At 54.6% G+C, this 17,745-nt stretch overlaps 1 protein-coding gene across 3 annotated transcripts in view; it reads left to right on the plus strand.

Moving 5' to 3' along the window:
* The window catches only part of SMAD3 (SMAD family member 3), a 119,473-nt gene that overhangs the window by 92,885 nt on the left and 8,843 nt on the right, over nt 1–17,745 (plus strand). For all 3 annotated transcript variants that reach the window (XM_082681181.1, XM_082681179.1, XM_082681180.1), the window contains exons 4-7: nt 901–975; nt 4,569–4,619; nt 14,473–14,685; nt 16,731–16,868. In XM_082681181.1, coding sequence (XP_082537307.1) covers nt 901–975; nt 4,569–4,619; nt 14,473–14,685; nt 16,731–16,868 — 477 coding nt within the window. The remainder of the gene's footprint in view (nt 1–900; nt 976–4,568; nt 4,620–14,472; nt 14,686–16,730; nt 16,869–17,745) is intronic.

A 17,745-nucleotide genomic window follows, 5' to 3' on the forward strand; every position in this document is an offset into this window, starting at 1 on the left:
GTGGGAGGTTTTATTCCACTGGGAGAAGTGGGCTGTGCCGGCAGAGTGCAAATGTTTTTAGAAGCCCCTCATTTACATGCAAATAATGTGTGAATCACCAGCACTCTGGGCGTCCAGGAAAACTGCTTGGCGGAGCTTAGCCAGTCCCAGCGCAGGTGGCCGGGCAGCGATGTGCCGCCTTGCTTTCAGAGCTGGCTAGTTTGGACGCGCCTTTCACCCCGAGTGAGCTCACCGTGCTGAGGTTGACCGCGGGCCTTTGCGCGTGGGTCAGAGCGTTAAGGAGGGACCCGCTTTACAAATGCAGGCTTACAGATCCTTCACAGGTGGTGCGGGTCCCTAGGGGTAGGTTGCCCACTCTGTTCATCCAGCAATGCAGAGAGCTGAGTCGGGGTCTGGGGGTCATTCAGAGAAATAGATCGCAATCTCTGCTGTCACGGAACTTGCGTCCCACTTCGGGAGCTAAGACATCCTCTCAAGAGACAGCAGAGAACCGTGGATCTGCACACGGGTAGATAGTAAAGCTAAAGGGCGCTTTGAGGCTGTTGCCCTTCAGAGGACAGAGATGAGTGAGGCAGGGGTGAGTCCACTGCCTCCCTGAGAGGGAGGCGGAGCTTAAACCTAACCTTGAGGGATGGGGAGAAGTTTAGCCCGGCAGAGGCTGTAGGAATAGGCATTTCAGACTTGGGAGTCAGGGGTGGTGTGAACAAAGGTGGTCATGATCCAGGTGGGGAGCAGGGAGGAAGAAGGGCATGAGGAAGGTGGGAGCCAGGGATCTAAGGCCCAGAGCTCCTCGGCGCCCGCCCCCTGGCATAATGGTGTGAATGCGTGAGTTTGCAAAGGGCATCTGAAGAGGCAAACCAGAGAGGCCATTTAATGAACCACCTTCCTTTCAATTCCCAGAAACCCCGCCCCCAGGCTACTTGAGTGAAGATGGAGAGACCAGTGACCACCAGATGAACCACAGCATGGACGCAGGTCAGAGTCTCGTGGGGCTCTGCTCCTAAGCCTGAGTGCCCGCCCTCCCCCATGCCTCCCTCTGTCCCTCCATCCAGTATGTACAGAGCAATCACTGGGCTCGGGTCTGGGACAGAGGAGGAGCGAAGCCGCTCGCAGTTCGTGGGGGAGACCGACAAGGCAGCCCGCAGTCACCGTGCCGTCTCCTATGTGCCCTGCTGGAGAAGGCCGTGTGGCATCAGGGCACAGAGCGGGGCCACATGACCCAGCCTGGGGACGGGGTGTTGGGGGTGCCGAGCATCACCTTGCAGTGTAGGCTTCTCTCGAGTGGAGTGTCGGAGACGTGTAGGTTTGGCCAGGCCATCAGGGCAGGTAGGGGGTGTACCAGACAGAGTCGGGGGCGTGGGCAGGAGAGCTGGTGAGTTCTGGGATGGCTGGAGTGTGCTCCTCCAGAGACAGGAGGGCCCTGCACTCAAGGCTTCGAGTGTGGCCGGGGGCTGAGGAGGAGCCCCCACAACCTTTAAGCAGATGAGATGCTGCTGGCAGTAGGATGGAGGGTGGGCTCCATCACCTGAAATAGCTCAGGCGAGCCAAAACAGAGGCAGGGTCTTTGCTAGTGGCAGTCGAGGCCCCAAAGCATCGATTTTTATGTGATGACCAAATGTGATCTGTGTGTTCCTGCCGTGAGGGACCCAGCCCAGTCATCTCCAGCCACATCTCCAGATGTTCCCGCCTCATTTGTTAAGGGACCAAATTGGCTCCAGACCAGCAGTTTCTTGAATTGAACCCCAGCTGCCACATCGCATGTGCACTGTGTTGCATGTGGTTGGGTGAGGAGGAGGGGGCCGAGCAGATGTTCCCTCCTCCTGACGGCGGGCATGCCTTGTACACACAGAGCCGCCTGACACCGTGGGGCCACCTGCCCTGCACGCAGCCCAGAAGAGAGCGTAATTCCCCAAAGAAGGATGCAGGAGACTTGCATGTTTACTGTAAACGTGGTCACTTGATGTGTAGCCTGGGCATCATGGCCCTTGGGGTTTATCACACATACCCCGACACACCCCTGGTAGGTGGCTGACAGTGTGGACCCAGCCGGAATGCATCTCGAAGACCTTTCCGTATTCAATGCCAAGTGACCGCTGTAAGGGTACAGCTATGAAACGCTGGCATGGGAAGCAAGCCAGCTAAGCAGCATTTCTGCAGATGCTGTATTGCTTCTCCCTCTCCTTTCCCCCTTCCCTCCTGGTTGCTCTTCACGTGTGTGGAATGATTACAGGCAAACCTCCGAGATACTGTGGGTTCACTTCCAGACAACCACTTTAAAGCAAGTCACACAAATTTTTCGTTTCCCAGTACATGTAAAAGTTATGTTTACACTATAGTCTATTAAGTGTGTAATAGCATTATGTCTAAAAAAGCAGTATACACACCTTACTTAAGAAATACTTGATCGCTAAAAAATGTTAACCATCATCTGAGCCTTCAACGAGTCATAATCGTTTTTGCAATAGTAACATCAAAGATCATGGATCGCAGATCACCATTACCAACATAATAGTGGTGAAAAAGTTAGAAATATTGTGAGAATTATCACAATGGGACAGAGGTGCGAAGTGAGCACATACTGTTGGAAAAACCGTGCTGATAACACTTGCTCGACGCAGGGTTGCCACAAACCTTCATTATGTAAAAGATGCAGCATCTGCAGAGCACAGTAAAGGAAAGTGCAGTAACGCGAGGGCTGCCTTTACTGTTATAAAAGTGAACACACCGGGCTTCCCTGGTGGCGCAGTGGTTGAGAGTCCGCCTGCCGATGCAGGGGACGCGGGTTCGTGCCTCAGTCCGGGAAGATCCCACGTGCCGCGGAGCGGCTGGGCCTGTGAGCCATGGCCACTGAGCCTGCGCGTCCGGAGCCTATGCTCCGCGGCGGGAGAGGCCACAACAGTGAGAGGCCCGCATACTGCAAAAAAAAAAAAAAAAAAAACAGTGAACAGACCAAAGGAGAGGGTCTTCTATGGGACGAGCAGCCACATTTTCACCCTGTCAGCTCTTGTTCCTTCCCCTTCCTCTCCTCCCTTTCTGCTCCACCTTCTCTGTCTCTCCCTCCCTCCTCTCCTCCCTTGGTGTACCTGTTGTGAACATTACTGATTTATTGAATGTGTGCCTGGGCTTTGTGGACCCCAGCCAGCCCGTGGGTGGGGTCTCCTATTTATTCTCTGCTCTTCTCTCAAACCAGTCCAGTTGCTCATGGACTTGGCCTCCCTGACAGTTGAGATGTGGTAGCGCCTCATGTGGGGCCCGAGGATCACCTTGTCCAGCCCTGCTTCTCCCTGGACATGCACACAGATCTGTTGAGACCAGTGAGAAGGTCCCCCTGCCTTCCTGGGTCTCCGTCATTCGGGCCAGCACAAATCAGAAGACCAACATTTACTGAGCACATACTGTGTACCAGCTATGGTATAGGCATTTTCATAGGCACGATCCCACTGCCTTTCCACAAATCACACGATAGGTGGGATTCTCCCCGCTTTATACCTGAGGGGAAAAAAATCAAGGCTCAAAGAGGTCGAACCACTTTGCCGAAGTCCCATGGCTGATAAGTGGTACCACGTCCAGACCCCGTGGCACATTCGGAAGCTCTGCTCTTTCTGTGACTCTTCCACATCCCTCCGAAGATTGAGTGCTAGGGGTGAAAAAGAAACCCATGGTTCCTCCTGCGTCTTCAAGAAGGTTACAGCTGAGTTAGGAGCAGGCGCAGACCCCCGTTAACAGCTCAAGGCAGCGTAAGCTTAAGGCCCAGCTGTGCGCGGACTGTAGACTTCAGGGGGTGGAGCCGGGGCTGAAATCACAGGGCTGTCAGCCAATAAGCAGCTCTCCAGAGCTGGAGCCCCATGGGTGCAGGGACAAAGGAGGGGCCAGCCCAGTGTTGCTTTCCGGAAGAGCAGTCACTTGGTTTTCGGAAGGCTGACTCCCTGTGGGTTTTTTTCTTTTTTCGGGGGAAAAAACAGGTAGAGGAACGATATTAGAGTAGAAGGAATTGGGTCGTTAGGACTTTTTCCCATGTGTAGCATCACGTCAGGCTGGTTGCTGAGTTGTGGGGTGTCCGAGGCAGCTCAGTGAGTTTCCTGAAATCTGGGGAGAAGGCTGCGTTGGTATTTGCAGGTCCTGAGCCGTGTGAACAAGACTGGTGAGGTCTGGGCAGCTGCAAGCCTTACCTTCGCTGCCCGGGGTCTGGAGCAGCTGTGGAGAGGGTCTTCCCTGCTCCTTCTGTCCCTCTGGGGGCTCGGTTAACAGGGAGGGTCAGTGTGAGGTCTGTGCACCCAGGCTGGGAATGCAGCAGCCCTGTGCCCGGGGGCTTGGTGAGAAGCATCAAACCATCGAGTTGTGGGAGAGACTCCAAGGTCATCCTCTCATCCGTTGGTTCCACAGATGAGGAAGCTGGGGCCCGGGGAAGGGGAAGCACAGGCGAGGATGTGGGGTTTGGTCTTCTCCTGGACCGTGGAGGCTCAGTCCAAGGTTTTCTTCCTGCCCCACCTTGATGCAAACGTTCTGTCCTCTGGCTCCCCAGGCCAACAGTCTTTTCCGAAGTCTCACAGCTGTGTCTCACCTCCTAGGTTCTCCAAACCTATCCCCGAATCCGATGTCCCCAGCACACAATAACTTGGGTAAGTAGCTCTTTGGATGACTCAATCCCCCTCTAGCTGTAGCCCTGCCTGGTGGCCCGTGTGTGGAGGGGGCCCTGAAGTTGAGGCTCCCCTGCTCCGACCCCCACCATCCGCCCAGTGCAGCCCATCAGGTTTCTGGTTACATTGTTTCTGGGGTCACCCACAGAACGGGAAACCTGAGAACAGTGGTGGCAGGGAAGGCAGCCGTGTGCCAGGTTTGTATTTCCCCAGGGAGGCGGTTAGACACGAGTGAATGAAAAAGCCCCGAACCTTGTGCTTAAGAGACACGAGGGTCTCTGGTCAGTGAGCATCCGTGTGTGGTTTGACGCAAAGCCACAGGCAGCGGTGCAAACCGCGGCCCCCGGCTTTCGGGGACTTGTTTCAGATACACTTACTCGGATTTTATCTGAGCACCTCATCTGACAATGATGTCATTTTTATTTAAAACAGTACCATATAAGGAATTTGGGGGAAAAAAAAAAGCCAAGTTACCCATAATCCCCCTGCCCTAACACAAATATTTTTGTTTCATCTCGGTCCCTCTGCTGTTTGTGGATCAGGCACATATATTTGCGCTTTGCCTTTGAGATGATAGTTCATATCCATCTTTTCCTTCTGTCTTCTCATTGTTATTTTGTAAACACATTTCCGTACTTAGATGACTCGTTGATCATCTTGCATTATCTCATGATGTTTTGGAGCAGCTGGGCCATCATTTCCACAACCTTCCCTTAGATGTTTGATTTCTGGGTCATTTTTCTGAGATTCACTTTTCTAATCCAGGAGCATCCTTTGGCTTCAGTGTGGGGCCTGCCGGAGGGCTCAGAACAAATTAAATATTTGTTCAGTTTTTATTGAGGGGAATTTTTTTTTCTGTGTTGGTCTGGTAGCTTTAGAAAAATGTGAGTTTGATTCTTTTCCAGCCTGTATTGCTGGGGTTTGATTTGTGGCTCAGGAAAAGAAGGAGTTAATATCCAAGCTTGGTGAATCAGAGTGGATTGGCCTGGCTTTTGTTCCCAGTTGTTCCCAGTCCTTGACTGATAGCATCAGATGAAGAAAGTCCTCATTTGGAACGTGGGGAGCTGCTTGAAAACCTTTTGATACAGGCTGACAAGTGGGCAGTGTGAACTGTAACTTTGGGGGATCTGTTTTATCATCTTTGTAAAATAATACCACTGTGAGTGTTGGGCTTTACAGCAGGAAGGTCACATTTCCCATGTGAAAGGACTGATGGAGTTTTTAAACACAAACTCTGAAGGCTGGAAGCTGTGTTAACCCTTGAGAACTTAAAGGCCATGAGTGTGAACTTGACTCTGGACTTTCAGCTCTGGAGGCTGAGCCCTTACCCCACCATGGCCATGGGCGCCCTGAAGTCGACAGACGTCAAAACTGGTGCCTGCCTTGGCAGCCCCACTGCCTGACTTGGTGGTTCAGGCCGCAGGTTGTCCTGGGCGGGTACTCGCTGTGAATTCCCCTCGAGATTGCATGGACCAGGATGACAGCATGTTCTTGAACTTGGCCCCGAGGCAGAGTGCCCTGCTGGCACAGTTCTCCCTTGCCTCTCGTCTGAGGGTGAGGAATTCTTAGGCCATTTCTTCCAAAGGAAGGGACAGCCTCCAAGCCTGGTGGGCAGAGAAGGGGGTGCCACTCGGCTGGGAAGATGTGAATGTGGGGGACAAGTCAGCCAACAAGCCCCGGTAGGACTCACGGCGAGACACGGGCGCTGACAGGCCCGGCTTCCTCTCTGCTTGCCAAGCCCTCGAACCCCCGCCTTCACCCGTTCAGTACTGTTGGTAGGGCCCCTACCATCTCACAGCCTCTGGCATCGTAGCTGCAAGGGGATGAAAGGATGGATGAAGATGGCAAACGTTTCTCGAGAACTTGCTGTTCACTGCGTGTTGTGCAGAGTGGCTCATGCCTGTTAACGGAATCTTTGTAACAACTATCTAAGGGGGTGGTGCTGTGATTTTTCATTTTATGGAATAGGAAACCAAGGAACGGACTGGTTAATGAACTTGTCCCCTTCACGCAGCTAGACAATGGAGAAGCTGGCTTTGAACTCAGGCCATGGGGATCCAGAACTTGTGCCCCCAGGACCCTGCCTTTGCTCGGTCCCTTAGACTAGCTCTCCCCCTTTTCACTCAGAAGAACTAGGCTCAAGGACACACCTATTGACGTACAGTTGGGAACCCATGTCAGGTGTGAGGGCCCTGGTGTCCCATGTTGTCCCTGGCTGGGAGCCCTTCCTGCTTACCTGTCTCTTCCTCACTCAGTCATTCTCTGGGCACTTCCAGCTTGGTCACTGTATGCCAGTCCAAGTGGGGGAATTCAAAGAGGCGTCACAGACCCTGACACGAAGGTGCTTTTGGCCTTGTTGGGATAAATAAGGCAGGACGATAAATACTTTTTATATAAAACAAGAGGGGGGACTTCCCTGGGGGTCCAGTGGTTAAGTCCGCCTTCCAGTGCAGGGGATGTGGTTTCAATCCCGGGTCGGGGAACTGAGATCCCACATGCTGCGGGGCAACTAATCCCTCGCGCCGCAACTACTGAGCTCATGTGCTACAACTAGCGAGAAGCTGCAACGAAGAGCCCATGTGCCGCAATGAAAGAGCCCGTGTGCTGCAACTATAATAAATAAATTAATTAATTAAAGGAAGAGGTAGGTGCAGATGAAGTACCCTGAGGGTTCAAAGGAGCAAACCGTGGCATTCCAGTGGGGACATCATCCAGGGTGGCCAGTGTCTCCTATGTATTAACTCATTCAGTCACCATTCGCTGAGTTCCTAGTAGGTACTGATGCTGGTGGTCCAGAGCCAGGGAGGACGTTTAGGCGTTCACAGTCTGGTGGAGTGGCTGGAGGTGTCTGTCCACCGGTGATGCACTGTGCCCGGTGCCAAGGGAGCAGCACACAGGAGGGAGGAACTGTATGTGCCCAGGAGGACAGCGCCAAGTAGGGTGGGGGGACCTTGGAGTTGTGATGACCTGTATGAGCTGGGCCTTGAAGGACAGGTGGGACACGGTGAGGCAGAGAAGGAGGGAAGGACGCTGCCGATGGAAGCAGTGGCGTGAAAGGGTGGGGTGAGCTCGGAGGACAGCTGGCGGTGTGGTTGGCTGGCTTGTTGGGAGGCACAGTGGAGAAGATGAGGCTCGGGGTTGGCGGGCTGAGAAGAGAGCCCTGAGGGCCGCCCTTACGTAGCCCCGTCTTGCCTATAGGATGAGGCGAGATGGTGGGTTCTGAGTTGGGGGTTGGTGGTTATCTGACGGCAGCTTCATAATGATTAATCTGGCCACTGTGTGGAATTTAAAATCTAGGGGAAATTAATGGGGCTACCCCCCCCCCCCGCAAAATACCCACTTAGGAAGCTGTAGCGCTGAAGGAGGCTGAGATGAATGCTTTAGAGAAATGGCAGCGGGAGAGGAGAGGGCGTTTACGAGTGTCATGAATCATTGGCATTCATTGATCAGCTTTAACTGGGAAAACGATGACGTTTCAGCTTAACTGAGGCAGAGCCCCAGGAGATGGGACGGCGTTTGGGGCGAAGGGTGACAGGGAGATGCCGGTGCTTGCCTGTGTCCAGGAAGCGGCAGGACGGTCAGGAGAGAGGCTGCGGCTGGAGGTGCAGCTTTGGAGCCATTAGCATGTTTGACAGCCTTGCCCAGAGTGGAGTCAGAGACGTGATTTTGTCATCAAATGAGTTTGGAAAGCCTATACTGTGCTCCCTCTTGGGGCCCCCAGGGCACCCGCAGCGTAAAGCCTCTGAGAGTCCTGCAGAAAGGAGGCCTGTTTGGTCCAGCGTTTCTCCCACGGGTCCAACCGCTGCTGGAACACTTTTCTCTTACGATCCCATTGACCCTCCCATAGATCTCACTTTGGAAACACTGATGAAGGTTCGGCTGAAGTCCTGGGAGTGGATGGATTCAGTGGAGAGGGAGACCCAGCTCAAGAAGGAAAGAGGGCTGAAGACAGACTCACGGGACCCCCTCAGGAAGAGGCTGAGGGTCAGGTGGAGGATGGGGCCTCAGGGAGGGGAGGAGGTGCTGAAGGACACAGTGGGCGGGTTCTGCAGAGATGAGAAGTGAGAAGAGAACTCCTCGTGAGTTCAAAGGTATCCTGTGGGGATAAAAGGGTGGTGGGGTGGGCAGCACGCAGCAGCTGCCTCTGCGTTTCTCCTTTGTGGCTGGCATGTCCCAAACAGTAGGATGCTGACAGGCACGCGGAGAGTTCTCCCCGGAGAGAGACAGGGCATCTCAGGACACCTATTATTTCTAGTAAAGGAGTTATTATACAAAAAGAAAGCAAGCATAGGACATGGGGCTGCTGCTTCATTTCCTCCCTCCTCCAGGCAAAAGATGGCACCTCCTGCCACAGTAAAGCCACTTGGGGTGCCTCGTGGAGGCGGCCCATGAGTGACTGAAAGGCAGCTCAGCTTCTGGCCAGGGGCAGGCTCTGGGGAGGTCCCAGGGCTTTGTTTTGCAGGGAAGGGATGTGAGCAGGTGATGTTCCTGTTATTACACATCATGCCGGATGAGTCACCTGGAATTTCCTAAGGATTTAGGTCAAGGATTGGAGCAAATGGAGGGGAAGGAGGAGGGAGGCGGAGAGAGAGAAGAAAGATAACGAGCTGGATCCTGCCGGTGAGTAAAGTTGTTCTCTGCTTTAAAGTGAGACATCTCGGGAGGGGCCTTGACTGGGGGAAACGAGGTACCAGGGAATGTCCTGGGGCAGCGGCTGAGCTGGAGTTTAAGGAGGTGATGGTTTCCCGGAGGACCTTGGTCTGAGGCTGCCTTCCTGCCCTGCCAGGAGAAGGGGGCCCTGGTGGCAGAGTAGCAGGAGGACCCCTGGGCCCCGAGAGAGGGCAGGGGCCCACGTTACAGGCCCTACCCGATCCCAGGTGTCTTGGGCTGCTGCAGAAGTTCTTTTCTGAGGCCTCGTTGGGCTTTAATCTTCCGTAAGCTTGGGACACCACAGGCAGGCATCTTCACGGCAGGACGTCGGCTGCCGGCTGGACCGTCACGCTCCCGAGGGTCCGTCCAGCTCTTAGACTTTTCCACTGTTCTTGGTTTCAGTAAACTGGTCCTAGGTTGAAAGAGCGTGGGGTCTTTTCTGTGTAAAACTGGGGTTGTTGCCTAATCCTTGGTGAGACAAGTTGGCATTGGTGCCCGGCTGCTGGGACACAGCTGGCCTGGGCCTGCAGGGACCTAACCCCCAGGTACACAGGTGGCTCAGGCACAGGGGTAGAGGATATTTTCACAGCCAGCTGCGCTGGGCCTCGAAGGTTGCGTCCTGGCAGAGGAGGGGGACGAGCAGTCCAGGCAGGGGAAGTGCACGTGGCGGTTGGGGCGTGGAAGCCTCCTGGCCTGAGGCAGAGCCGCCTTCCGCAGGTGAGCGCAGACTAAGGCAGCCGTTTGTGTTCTGACCTTTAGCTTTACAGCGTCGCTGCTCCCGGCCCTCGCCCAGTCCCTGCTTTCGATGTATAGTAGAAAGTTAATTTCCCCGCTCCGACCTCCCCCCGCCCCTTTCGTTTACCGGATTTGGATCTCTCGCACATGTTTTTAATAGGCATCCCTTTGCCTTCTGGGTTTTATTCTGTTTTCTTTTCCTTAAACAAAACAGAAAGTCAGTGCCAGCTTGGAATCGGGCTCAGAGCCGAAGCCAGCCAATGCGTTAGGCTGGCAGGGGGCCAGTCGAGAATTAAGTGCCCCGTGCTCCTCAAGTGGTCTGGCCGACACCGCACCGGTGGGGACAGGGGGCCGAGAACGGCTGCAGCGGGAGGCTCCTGCGTCTGCAATGCCTCTGCTGCAGGAAGAGAGATTGGCACAGACTCAGCAGTCTGGCCGAGAGCAGAAGCGTTTGAAGGGAAGGCCTTGGGCACACGCCATCAGCTGCCACTCCAGGTGTGCTGAGTCCTTGGCTAGAGAAGCGAAACCACTTTCCACTGGGGCAGGTCACTTTACCCTGTAGAGTTGTCCTCCCAGAGGAGCCTGTGAGTGGCATATGTTCAGGGTTCTTAGAAGCAACCTTACATAAAATTGCTTCTGCGTTTGTTGGGAAACTCTTGAAACTAGGGTAGGTTGGCTGGCTGGATTGATTGATATGGAGGAGGAGGAGCCACCTGAAGATGTCATTTAAGATTTAGTGCGCAGCTTCCCTGGTGGCGCAGTGGTTGAGAGTCTGCCTGCCGATGCAGGGGACACGGGTTCGTGCCCCGGTCCGGGAAGATCCCACATACCGCGGAGCGGCTGGGCCCGTGAGCCATGGCCGCTGAGCCTGCGTGTCCGGAGCCTGTGCTCCGCAACGGGAGAGGCCACAACAGTGAGAAGCCCGCATACCGCAAAAAAAAAAAAAAAAAAAAAGATTTAGTGCCCAGGACAAGTTTTGTTTCCCCTGCAGAACTAGTAAGAATTGTCTGTCCACCAACCAGAGCCATGTAGCATATTATGCTCCCTTTTTGCCTTGTCTGCTAGGAAGCTTAGACCCAAGCGGAGTGCTCTTTCAGGAGCTGTAACTTCATGGTTAGCCTGTTTATAGTCTTCTCTTTTCCAGGGTCCTGACTTTGTCTTGTTCGGAACCATGGTCTGGATAAGTCCTTTGGTAGGAAAGAAATGAGGGCATACGTGAAGTTTAAAATAAAGGCATAACCCAGAGGTGGTGATCATACTTGGGTCTGCAGCTCCTCTTACAGAAATGCCTTGAGGAAGCACCGAGGGATGATGGGAGGGAGAGAGGTGAAAGGCAGGGCTGACTGTCAGTTGTTTGCAGACAACAGTAAGTGCGTGGCTGCGGTGCTGCTTCTGAATGTAGGTCGGCTCGTCCAAACAGCACTCTCTGAAATGGCAGCCTGCAGACTTTGCCTTGGCCTGACTGCTCTGTTCCCCCAACCAGCATCTTCTTAATTATGTGTCAGGCTCCTGCATCCTGTGTTTCCCACAGCACTGTTCAGTGAGTGTCTGTGAGTTGCAGGCATGTTTAGATAAGGGCTCAGATCTGCTTGGGAGGGCCTCTTGGGCTAGGACCCCAAGCCTCTCTCTGATTCCGAGACACCTTGCAGCCCACACGTGCCCAGAATATGGTTCTGGCCCCACGTTACCCAATGGGTGGCCTGCTGGCTTCTCTTCTTTTGATGGGTGGGCTGAGTCAGTGTTCCTGGGAGCCTAGCTCGCTCACTTCTGCCTGGACTAAGCCCAGGGGGTGCTGGAAAAGGCTTTATAATTTGGAGATGAAGACGGCTCTGTTCTGTACTTGGCTAGAGAAGCCAAGGCCAGCCCAGATCAGCCATAGCTGCCTCTTCGTGGTGACCCATGCCAGAAACACCGTGACCTACATGGTCTGCTTTCAGTGGCTTCCAGTACACTGCAGTCACTGTTCAGACTGGGCCACTGAGGCCAGAGAGGGACGTCATGTCCCTCAGGTTGCACAGCAGGGTCAGCAGAGCTTGCCTCTGGGAATTCCCCAGTACCTCTTGGCCCTAACACGTTGCCAGACCACTTTGAAGGCTCGGAGTGCACTTGGATTTCTTAGGTGGTGGTGGTTGTTTTTTTTTTAAGGTTTCCAAAGCAACATAGCTCACATTTTAGTGACCACATTGTTTAGAATATAGCTTATCTCATTGGAATGTCAAGCATCGAGCAAAGCCAGAGCCGGATGTGGCTGGCGTGGCTCAACCCAGCCTCGGGGGGCACTGGCCGCGGGCCATGGTCGCTCCTGCCCCACCACACCACTTTCACCATTAAGTAGTGTGGGCCCTGGCAAGGGAAGGAGGGGCAAGGACACTTCGCGCCCTTCGGATGGAGGTCAGGACAAGAACAGGATCTCTTCAAGTTCATATAACCAAAATTATTATAATTTCTGTTAACACCATTTATTGAGTGCTGGATGTGTGCCCCGCGCTCCCCTTGAATTATCTCAGTCCATCCACAAACAGCGCCTGGTGATAAAGGAGATTCTCCGCTCTGGTGACCCGGGGGGAGATGTGGACACTGAAACTCAGCGTTTAACTGGTTTGCTCAGCGGCACACAGCTGGCCTGTGTCTGAGCAGAGGGTGGACGATGGTCCATCTGGCCTTGAAGCCTGTGCTCCATGACCTGGTCAAGCATCCAGGGCAGTGGTTTTCAACTGGGGCCTGTTTGGCCCCGTGGAAGACTTCTCGCAATGTCTGGAGGCATTTCTTACTGTCACCGCTGGGACGGTGAGATGGATGTGTGCCGCCGGCATCGGGTGGGTAGAGGCCAGGGATGCTGTGCACATCCTAGAGTGCACAGAACCCTCTCCCCACAGAGAATTATCTGGCCCCAAATCTCAGGAGTGCCGAGGTTGAGAAACCTGATGTAGGTGTCCTGACCCTCTAGCTGACTCTTCCTGGGTGTGTTGAGTGCAGGGATGTCACGGGCTGCAGCTCCTCCCGTGTGTGCTGACCTTCTCTTTACCCTTAGACGGGATCATGGGCGTAGACCCCAGAAGGAGATCAGGGCCACTTTGCCCTGCAGGGGGACCCGGGCCTCTCCTGGGCTTTACGCACTTTCAGAGGTCTGGTGAGCTGAGCAGAGGTTCTCGTGGGTTCTCGCTCTGGGAAGTTGCTCGGCGGGCGGTGAGCAGGGGTCTCGGGCCAGTGCTGAGACTTGGCACGGCAAACCCTTCCCATCACTCTCACTGGCTCCCACAAAGTCACGCCCTGAGTGACCAGGCGGCTCCACGTCTATGTAAGAGCCAGAGCAAGTGACTCAGGCTGGAGGCCTGAGGCGGAGGGATGAGAGCAGCAGAATCCCTGATTCGCCAGCAGATGGTGGGATTCAAGTAGGCAGAGAGCAGGATGTGGCCCGGGGAGCAGTGCAGAGCAGAGAAGCAGCTGGAAGGGCTGGCTGGAGTGCTGGGAGTCCTGTCAGAGGCGTGGCACTGCTGCAAGTGAGGAAGGACGAGGGCCCGGCCCAGGGCCAAGAGGATGGACCCTAAGGTGGGAGATGACACACAGACGGGCAGGAGGAGGGCAGGGGTACCTGGGCAGGTGTGGAGCCTGGAACAGCTGGAGGTGACAGGAGGCGTTAGGGAATCACGGGAAAGGTAACGTGGAGGCACGTGAGGGGAAACCTCTGTTTCAGGGGTTCCCACCTCTTCTGAGAACCAGCAGTTTGCTCTGAGGAGCCCTTGACCGAGACACAGACTGACAACTAGGATAAATTCAGAGCTGCTTTTAGGTGAGTTTGTGTCTTAGCCACCCCGACAGATGGCATCTGGATACATTTGGAAGATAGTTTCCGCAATAAGAGGCAGGGACCCAGTTCACTCTGTAGACGGTGCCTGGTGCCTGTGGACGCGGCCCCCTGGGCCGCACCAGCCTTGTCATTTCACAGGCTTGGACGCTGCCGCCCGACAGGCTAGGAGTTAGCCCACGACCAGGCAGAGCCAGAAGCTGCAAGCCCTTCTGGGAGGCAGAGATCAGCATGGGTTACTCTGGGGACCTTGGGAGAGAGGCAGATGGTGTGGCCAGACCGCAGTGGGCACTCCTGGCCTGTCCGGTGCGTTTAGCCAGGTGCTTGTTGGTCTCAGGGCCTTTTGGGTTTGACCCAGCACCTCCTTGAAGACTACTTCAAGCCAAGGCCAGGCCGGGCGGGGCAGGGCCTTTGTGAGCTCAACTAAATAAAAAGTACCAAGGCCAGTGGAATGCTTCTCCCAACACCTGAGGATTTTGTCCCACTGGATCCTGCGAGTTTTACACAGTAAAAGGGTGGGGGGGGGCGGGATTCTAATGCCCTGAGAGGTGGGGAAACAGGCTTCTGGAGCATCTAGGGGACCCCATCCAGGAGCTCAGGGGCTGGGGGGGCCCCCTGACCCAGCGGCCCGGCCTGTCTCCTCAGACCTGCAGCCCGTCACCTACTGCGAGCCGGCCTTCTGGTGTTCCATCTCCTACTACGAGCTCAACCAGCGTGTCGGGGAGACATTCCACGCCTCACAGCCGTCCATGACAGTGGATGGCTTCACCGATCCCTCCAACTCAGAGCGCTTCTGCCTGGGGCTGCTCTCAAATGTCAACAGGAACGCGGCCGTGGAGCTGACGCGGAGGCATATCGGTAAGGGGCGGCCGCGCTCCCCCCTGTGACACCACCCCGCGCCCCAGCCAGCACAGCCCCTGCCAGAACCCACCAGCCACCACTGTGCGCCTCCCCCGTGCCCGTCCCCCAGGCTGCGTATTGCCTTGTTTAGGGGCCAGACAGATAGAGTTGCGGTTGCTTGATCGTTCCCACTCAGAGACCATTTCTGAAAATTTGAGAGCCACAGAGGAGGACAGTTGACTTTCTTGAGAAAGGCAACCGTGCAATTCTCTTAATAAAAATACCCTTGAAGTACTGATAGGTGGACAAGTATATAGTCCACCTTGTAGGAATGATATTCTCTTTGTTCACTTCATATATGATTGTTCTAGGAACTTAGAAGAGGTGGAGAGACCAGTATTGCCCGCCTCCGGGACACCACTGCTGCTAACACTCTCTCCCGACACCTAGCACGTGGTGAAAGATCACTTAGTTTAGGGAGGAGGAAGCCTTGCTGTGTGTCACTTGGTTTGCTCATAAAATTATCGTGCTGAGGTTGTTCACAGCCTTGCGATCCAGAGTCCTAGAAGGGCCATAGAGATGGTGTAGAGATGGTGGGTATTCTCAGACATTGTTGAGGGCACGCAGGGTGGCCAAGGGGTTCCAGAGGAAACTCAGGAGCTGGGCAGGGCAGCAGGGGTCTGGGCACATGTGAACCAGAGCACCTCTGCTCTTGTTTGTATTATATCTTGCGCCTTCACAGAAGATTTTATTTGGACAGAGGGTTTTACAGTCAAGAAAAGTTTGGAAGCCGTGGGCCTGCGCCAGTGCGCCTATTTTCCAGGGAATGATAACCTGATGCCCAGGGAGGGGCAGAGCCCTGCAGAGGCCACACGGCAAGTGTGTAACACAGTCGGTGACAAAGAGCCCCCTCCTGCCCCTGAGCCTGCATCCTTCCCGGACAGCTTCCTACTTGTTTTCTTTTAAAAAGATCCTCGGTGGTAGACACAGGTGTTTACTTACCCACTTTATACTTTTCTATATTTAAATATAACATTTCAAAAATTACCCAAACATTTTTGTTCTTTGGGTCTGGGTCTTCCCACCTCCGCCTCCCGCTCTTGACCGACATAACTCCAGGGCGCCTCCTAGTGGCCCCCGAGTCTGTCAGCACCCTGGTGTCTGTGAGCCGCCAAGTCCTGTAGCACTGAGCCAGGAAGAACTGGGGAGTGGCGGGGGCCGGGGACAGTGGTGGGACGAGGAGGCAGGCCTGCAGCCGGTCGCCTGGTTTCCATCCCACTCCACGTTGCGCCTGTGAAAGCTGGCTCCATTCCCCGGCCCTCTGGGCCTCTGCCCCCAGGAGTGGGAACAAAGACCTTCCAGGCAGGAGAAGAGAACATCCCCTGGCTGAGCAGAGACTCGTTGTCAGAGGGTTTATATAACTTGCTTGAATTGCAGAGCCAATTTAAAAATAATTTCTGTCCATCTGGAGTGGATTTAAGAGATGAAGGGAAAGTAAATGATATAAAGCTATGGAATGTTTTAGAAAAATGCATCGAGGGGAGAGAGGTACAGGGAGTGGCACTAATTAAGCCATCCTTGCAGTGAAGGGCTCCTGGGGTATCTGCTGCCTCAGGAGGAGCTCTGCAGGCTGACTAAATGAGTTTCTGAATCTCGGAGGGGGAAGGGACCTAGTAGTAGTAGCAGCAGCAGCAACTACTGCTCACCAGGCACTTGCTGTGTGTCTTACAGCAGCCCCAGGAGGTAGGTATGATTGTTACCCCCATCTTACAGATGAGGAAACTGAGGCTCAGCGGCTGAGTAACTTGGCCGAGGCCCATGGCAGGTCATCGGCAGAGGCTGCTGTTAAGACTTACCCATGCTCTTTCCTCTCGTCGTCTGCCTCCCTAGCTTTGGCAGCCTAGCATCACCCATCACTTCCCCGTGTGTTTAGGCTTGGGCTCTGGGCCCCGTTTGCCTGGTGACCCTGGCAGAGAACCAGTCACTTGGAGCATCGGCTGCAGTTCTGCCTCCTCTGGTAGCCTCAGCTGGTGCCAGGACCACTCTGACCCGAATCTCTCTAGGGCGAGGCGTGCGGCTGTACTACATCGGAGGCGAGGTCTTCGCAGAGTGCCTCAGCGACAGTGCCATCTTTGTCCAGTCTCCCAACTGTAACCAGCGCTACGGCTGGCACCCAGCCACCGTCTGCAAGATCCCACCAGGTACCACCACCGACATACCCACCCTTTCCCTGAGGTCCTCTCCTCTGCGGCACGTGCCTGGGATGCTAGAAAGGTTTCTTCTCTCTTACCTTTTCTCCTCATGGGTGTTCGCACTGACAATCTGGAGATGCTTCCCTTGGGTTTTCTGCCTTGCTGTCTTATTGTGACCTCCCCGAACCTTCGGGGAGCAGACGCAGCATCTGACACATCTGCCTTTGATCTCTGGGTACCTGTTTATTGCCTGTGTGCATAGATGCTAAGATAGTACGCCTGCTTCCTTCCTTTTCTCCCTCCCTCCCTTCCTTCCTAAAGCCATGCCAGATGCTGTAGGGGGATGGAGGGGTGCAGAAAGTCCTTCTGCTGTCCCCACAGACCTTACCCATCAGCTGAGTGTGCAAGGCAAAGACACAAATGTGTTTAATACAAGGGAGGGTGCTACGCACCATGCAAGCAGCACAGGTAACGTGCTCTTGGATCCAAGGGGAGAAACACATTTAACTGTTAGGATGGATCAGGAAAGGCTTCATGGAGGAGAAGGCATTTGGGCTTGGTGCAGTAGGTAAGCATTAGGCATAGGGTGATGGTGGGGCGGGGACCGTGAGGGCATCCCAGGCAGAGGCCAGAGGTGATGGAGGGCAGGGCACACGTGGGCTGCACTCTGCCTGCAGTGGAGGCCGTTTAAACGACAGTCGGGAGACACGTTTAGAAAACATGATGGGACCAGGCCACGGAAGAACATGAGAAAGTTTTGCTTTTATTCAGGGGGACTGTTGAGGGTTTTCTGAGTAGGGCTACGAATCCCACCTGTACTCCAAGGGGTGGCAGGCTCACCCCAGAGGGTGGCTTGGACAGGGCCAGGCCTGGGTAGATGACCAGG

Source organism: Grampus griseus (assembly GCF_964374135.1).
Source record: "Grampus griseus genome assembly, chromosome: 2".
Taxonomy (NCBI): domain Eukaryota; kingdom Metazoa; phylum Chordata; class Mammalia; order Artiodactyla; family Delphinidae; genus Grampus; species Grampus griseus.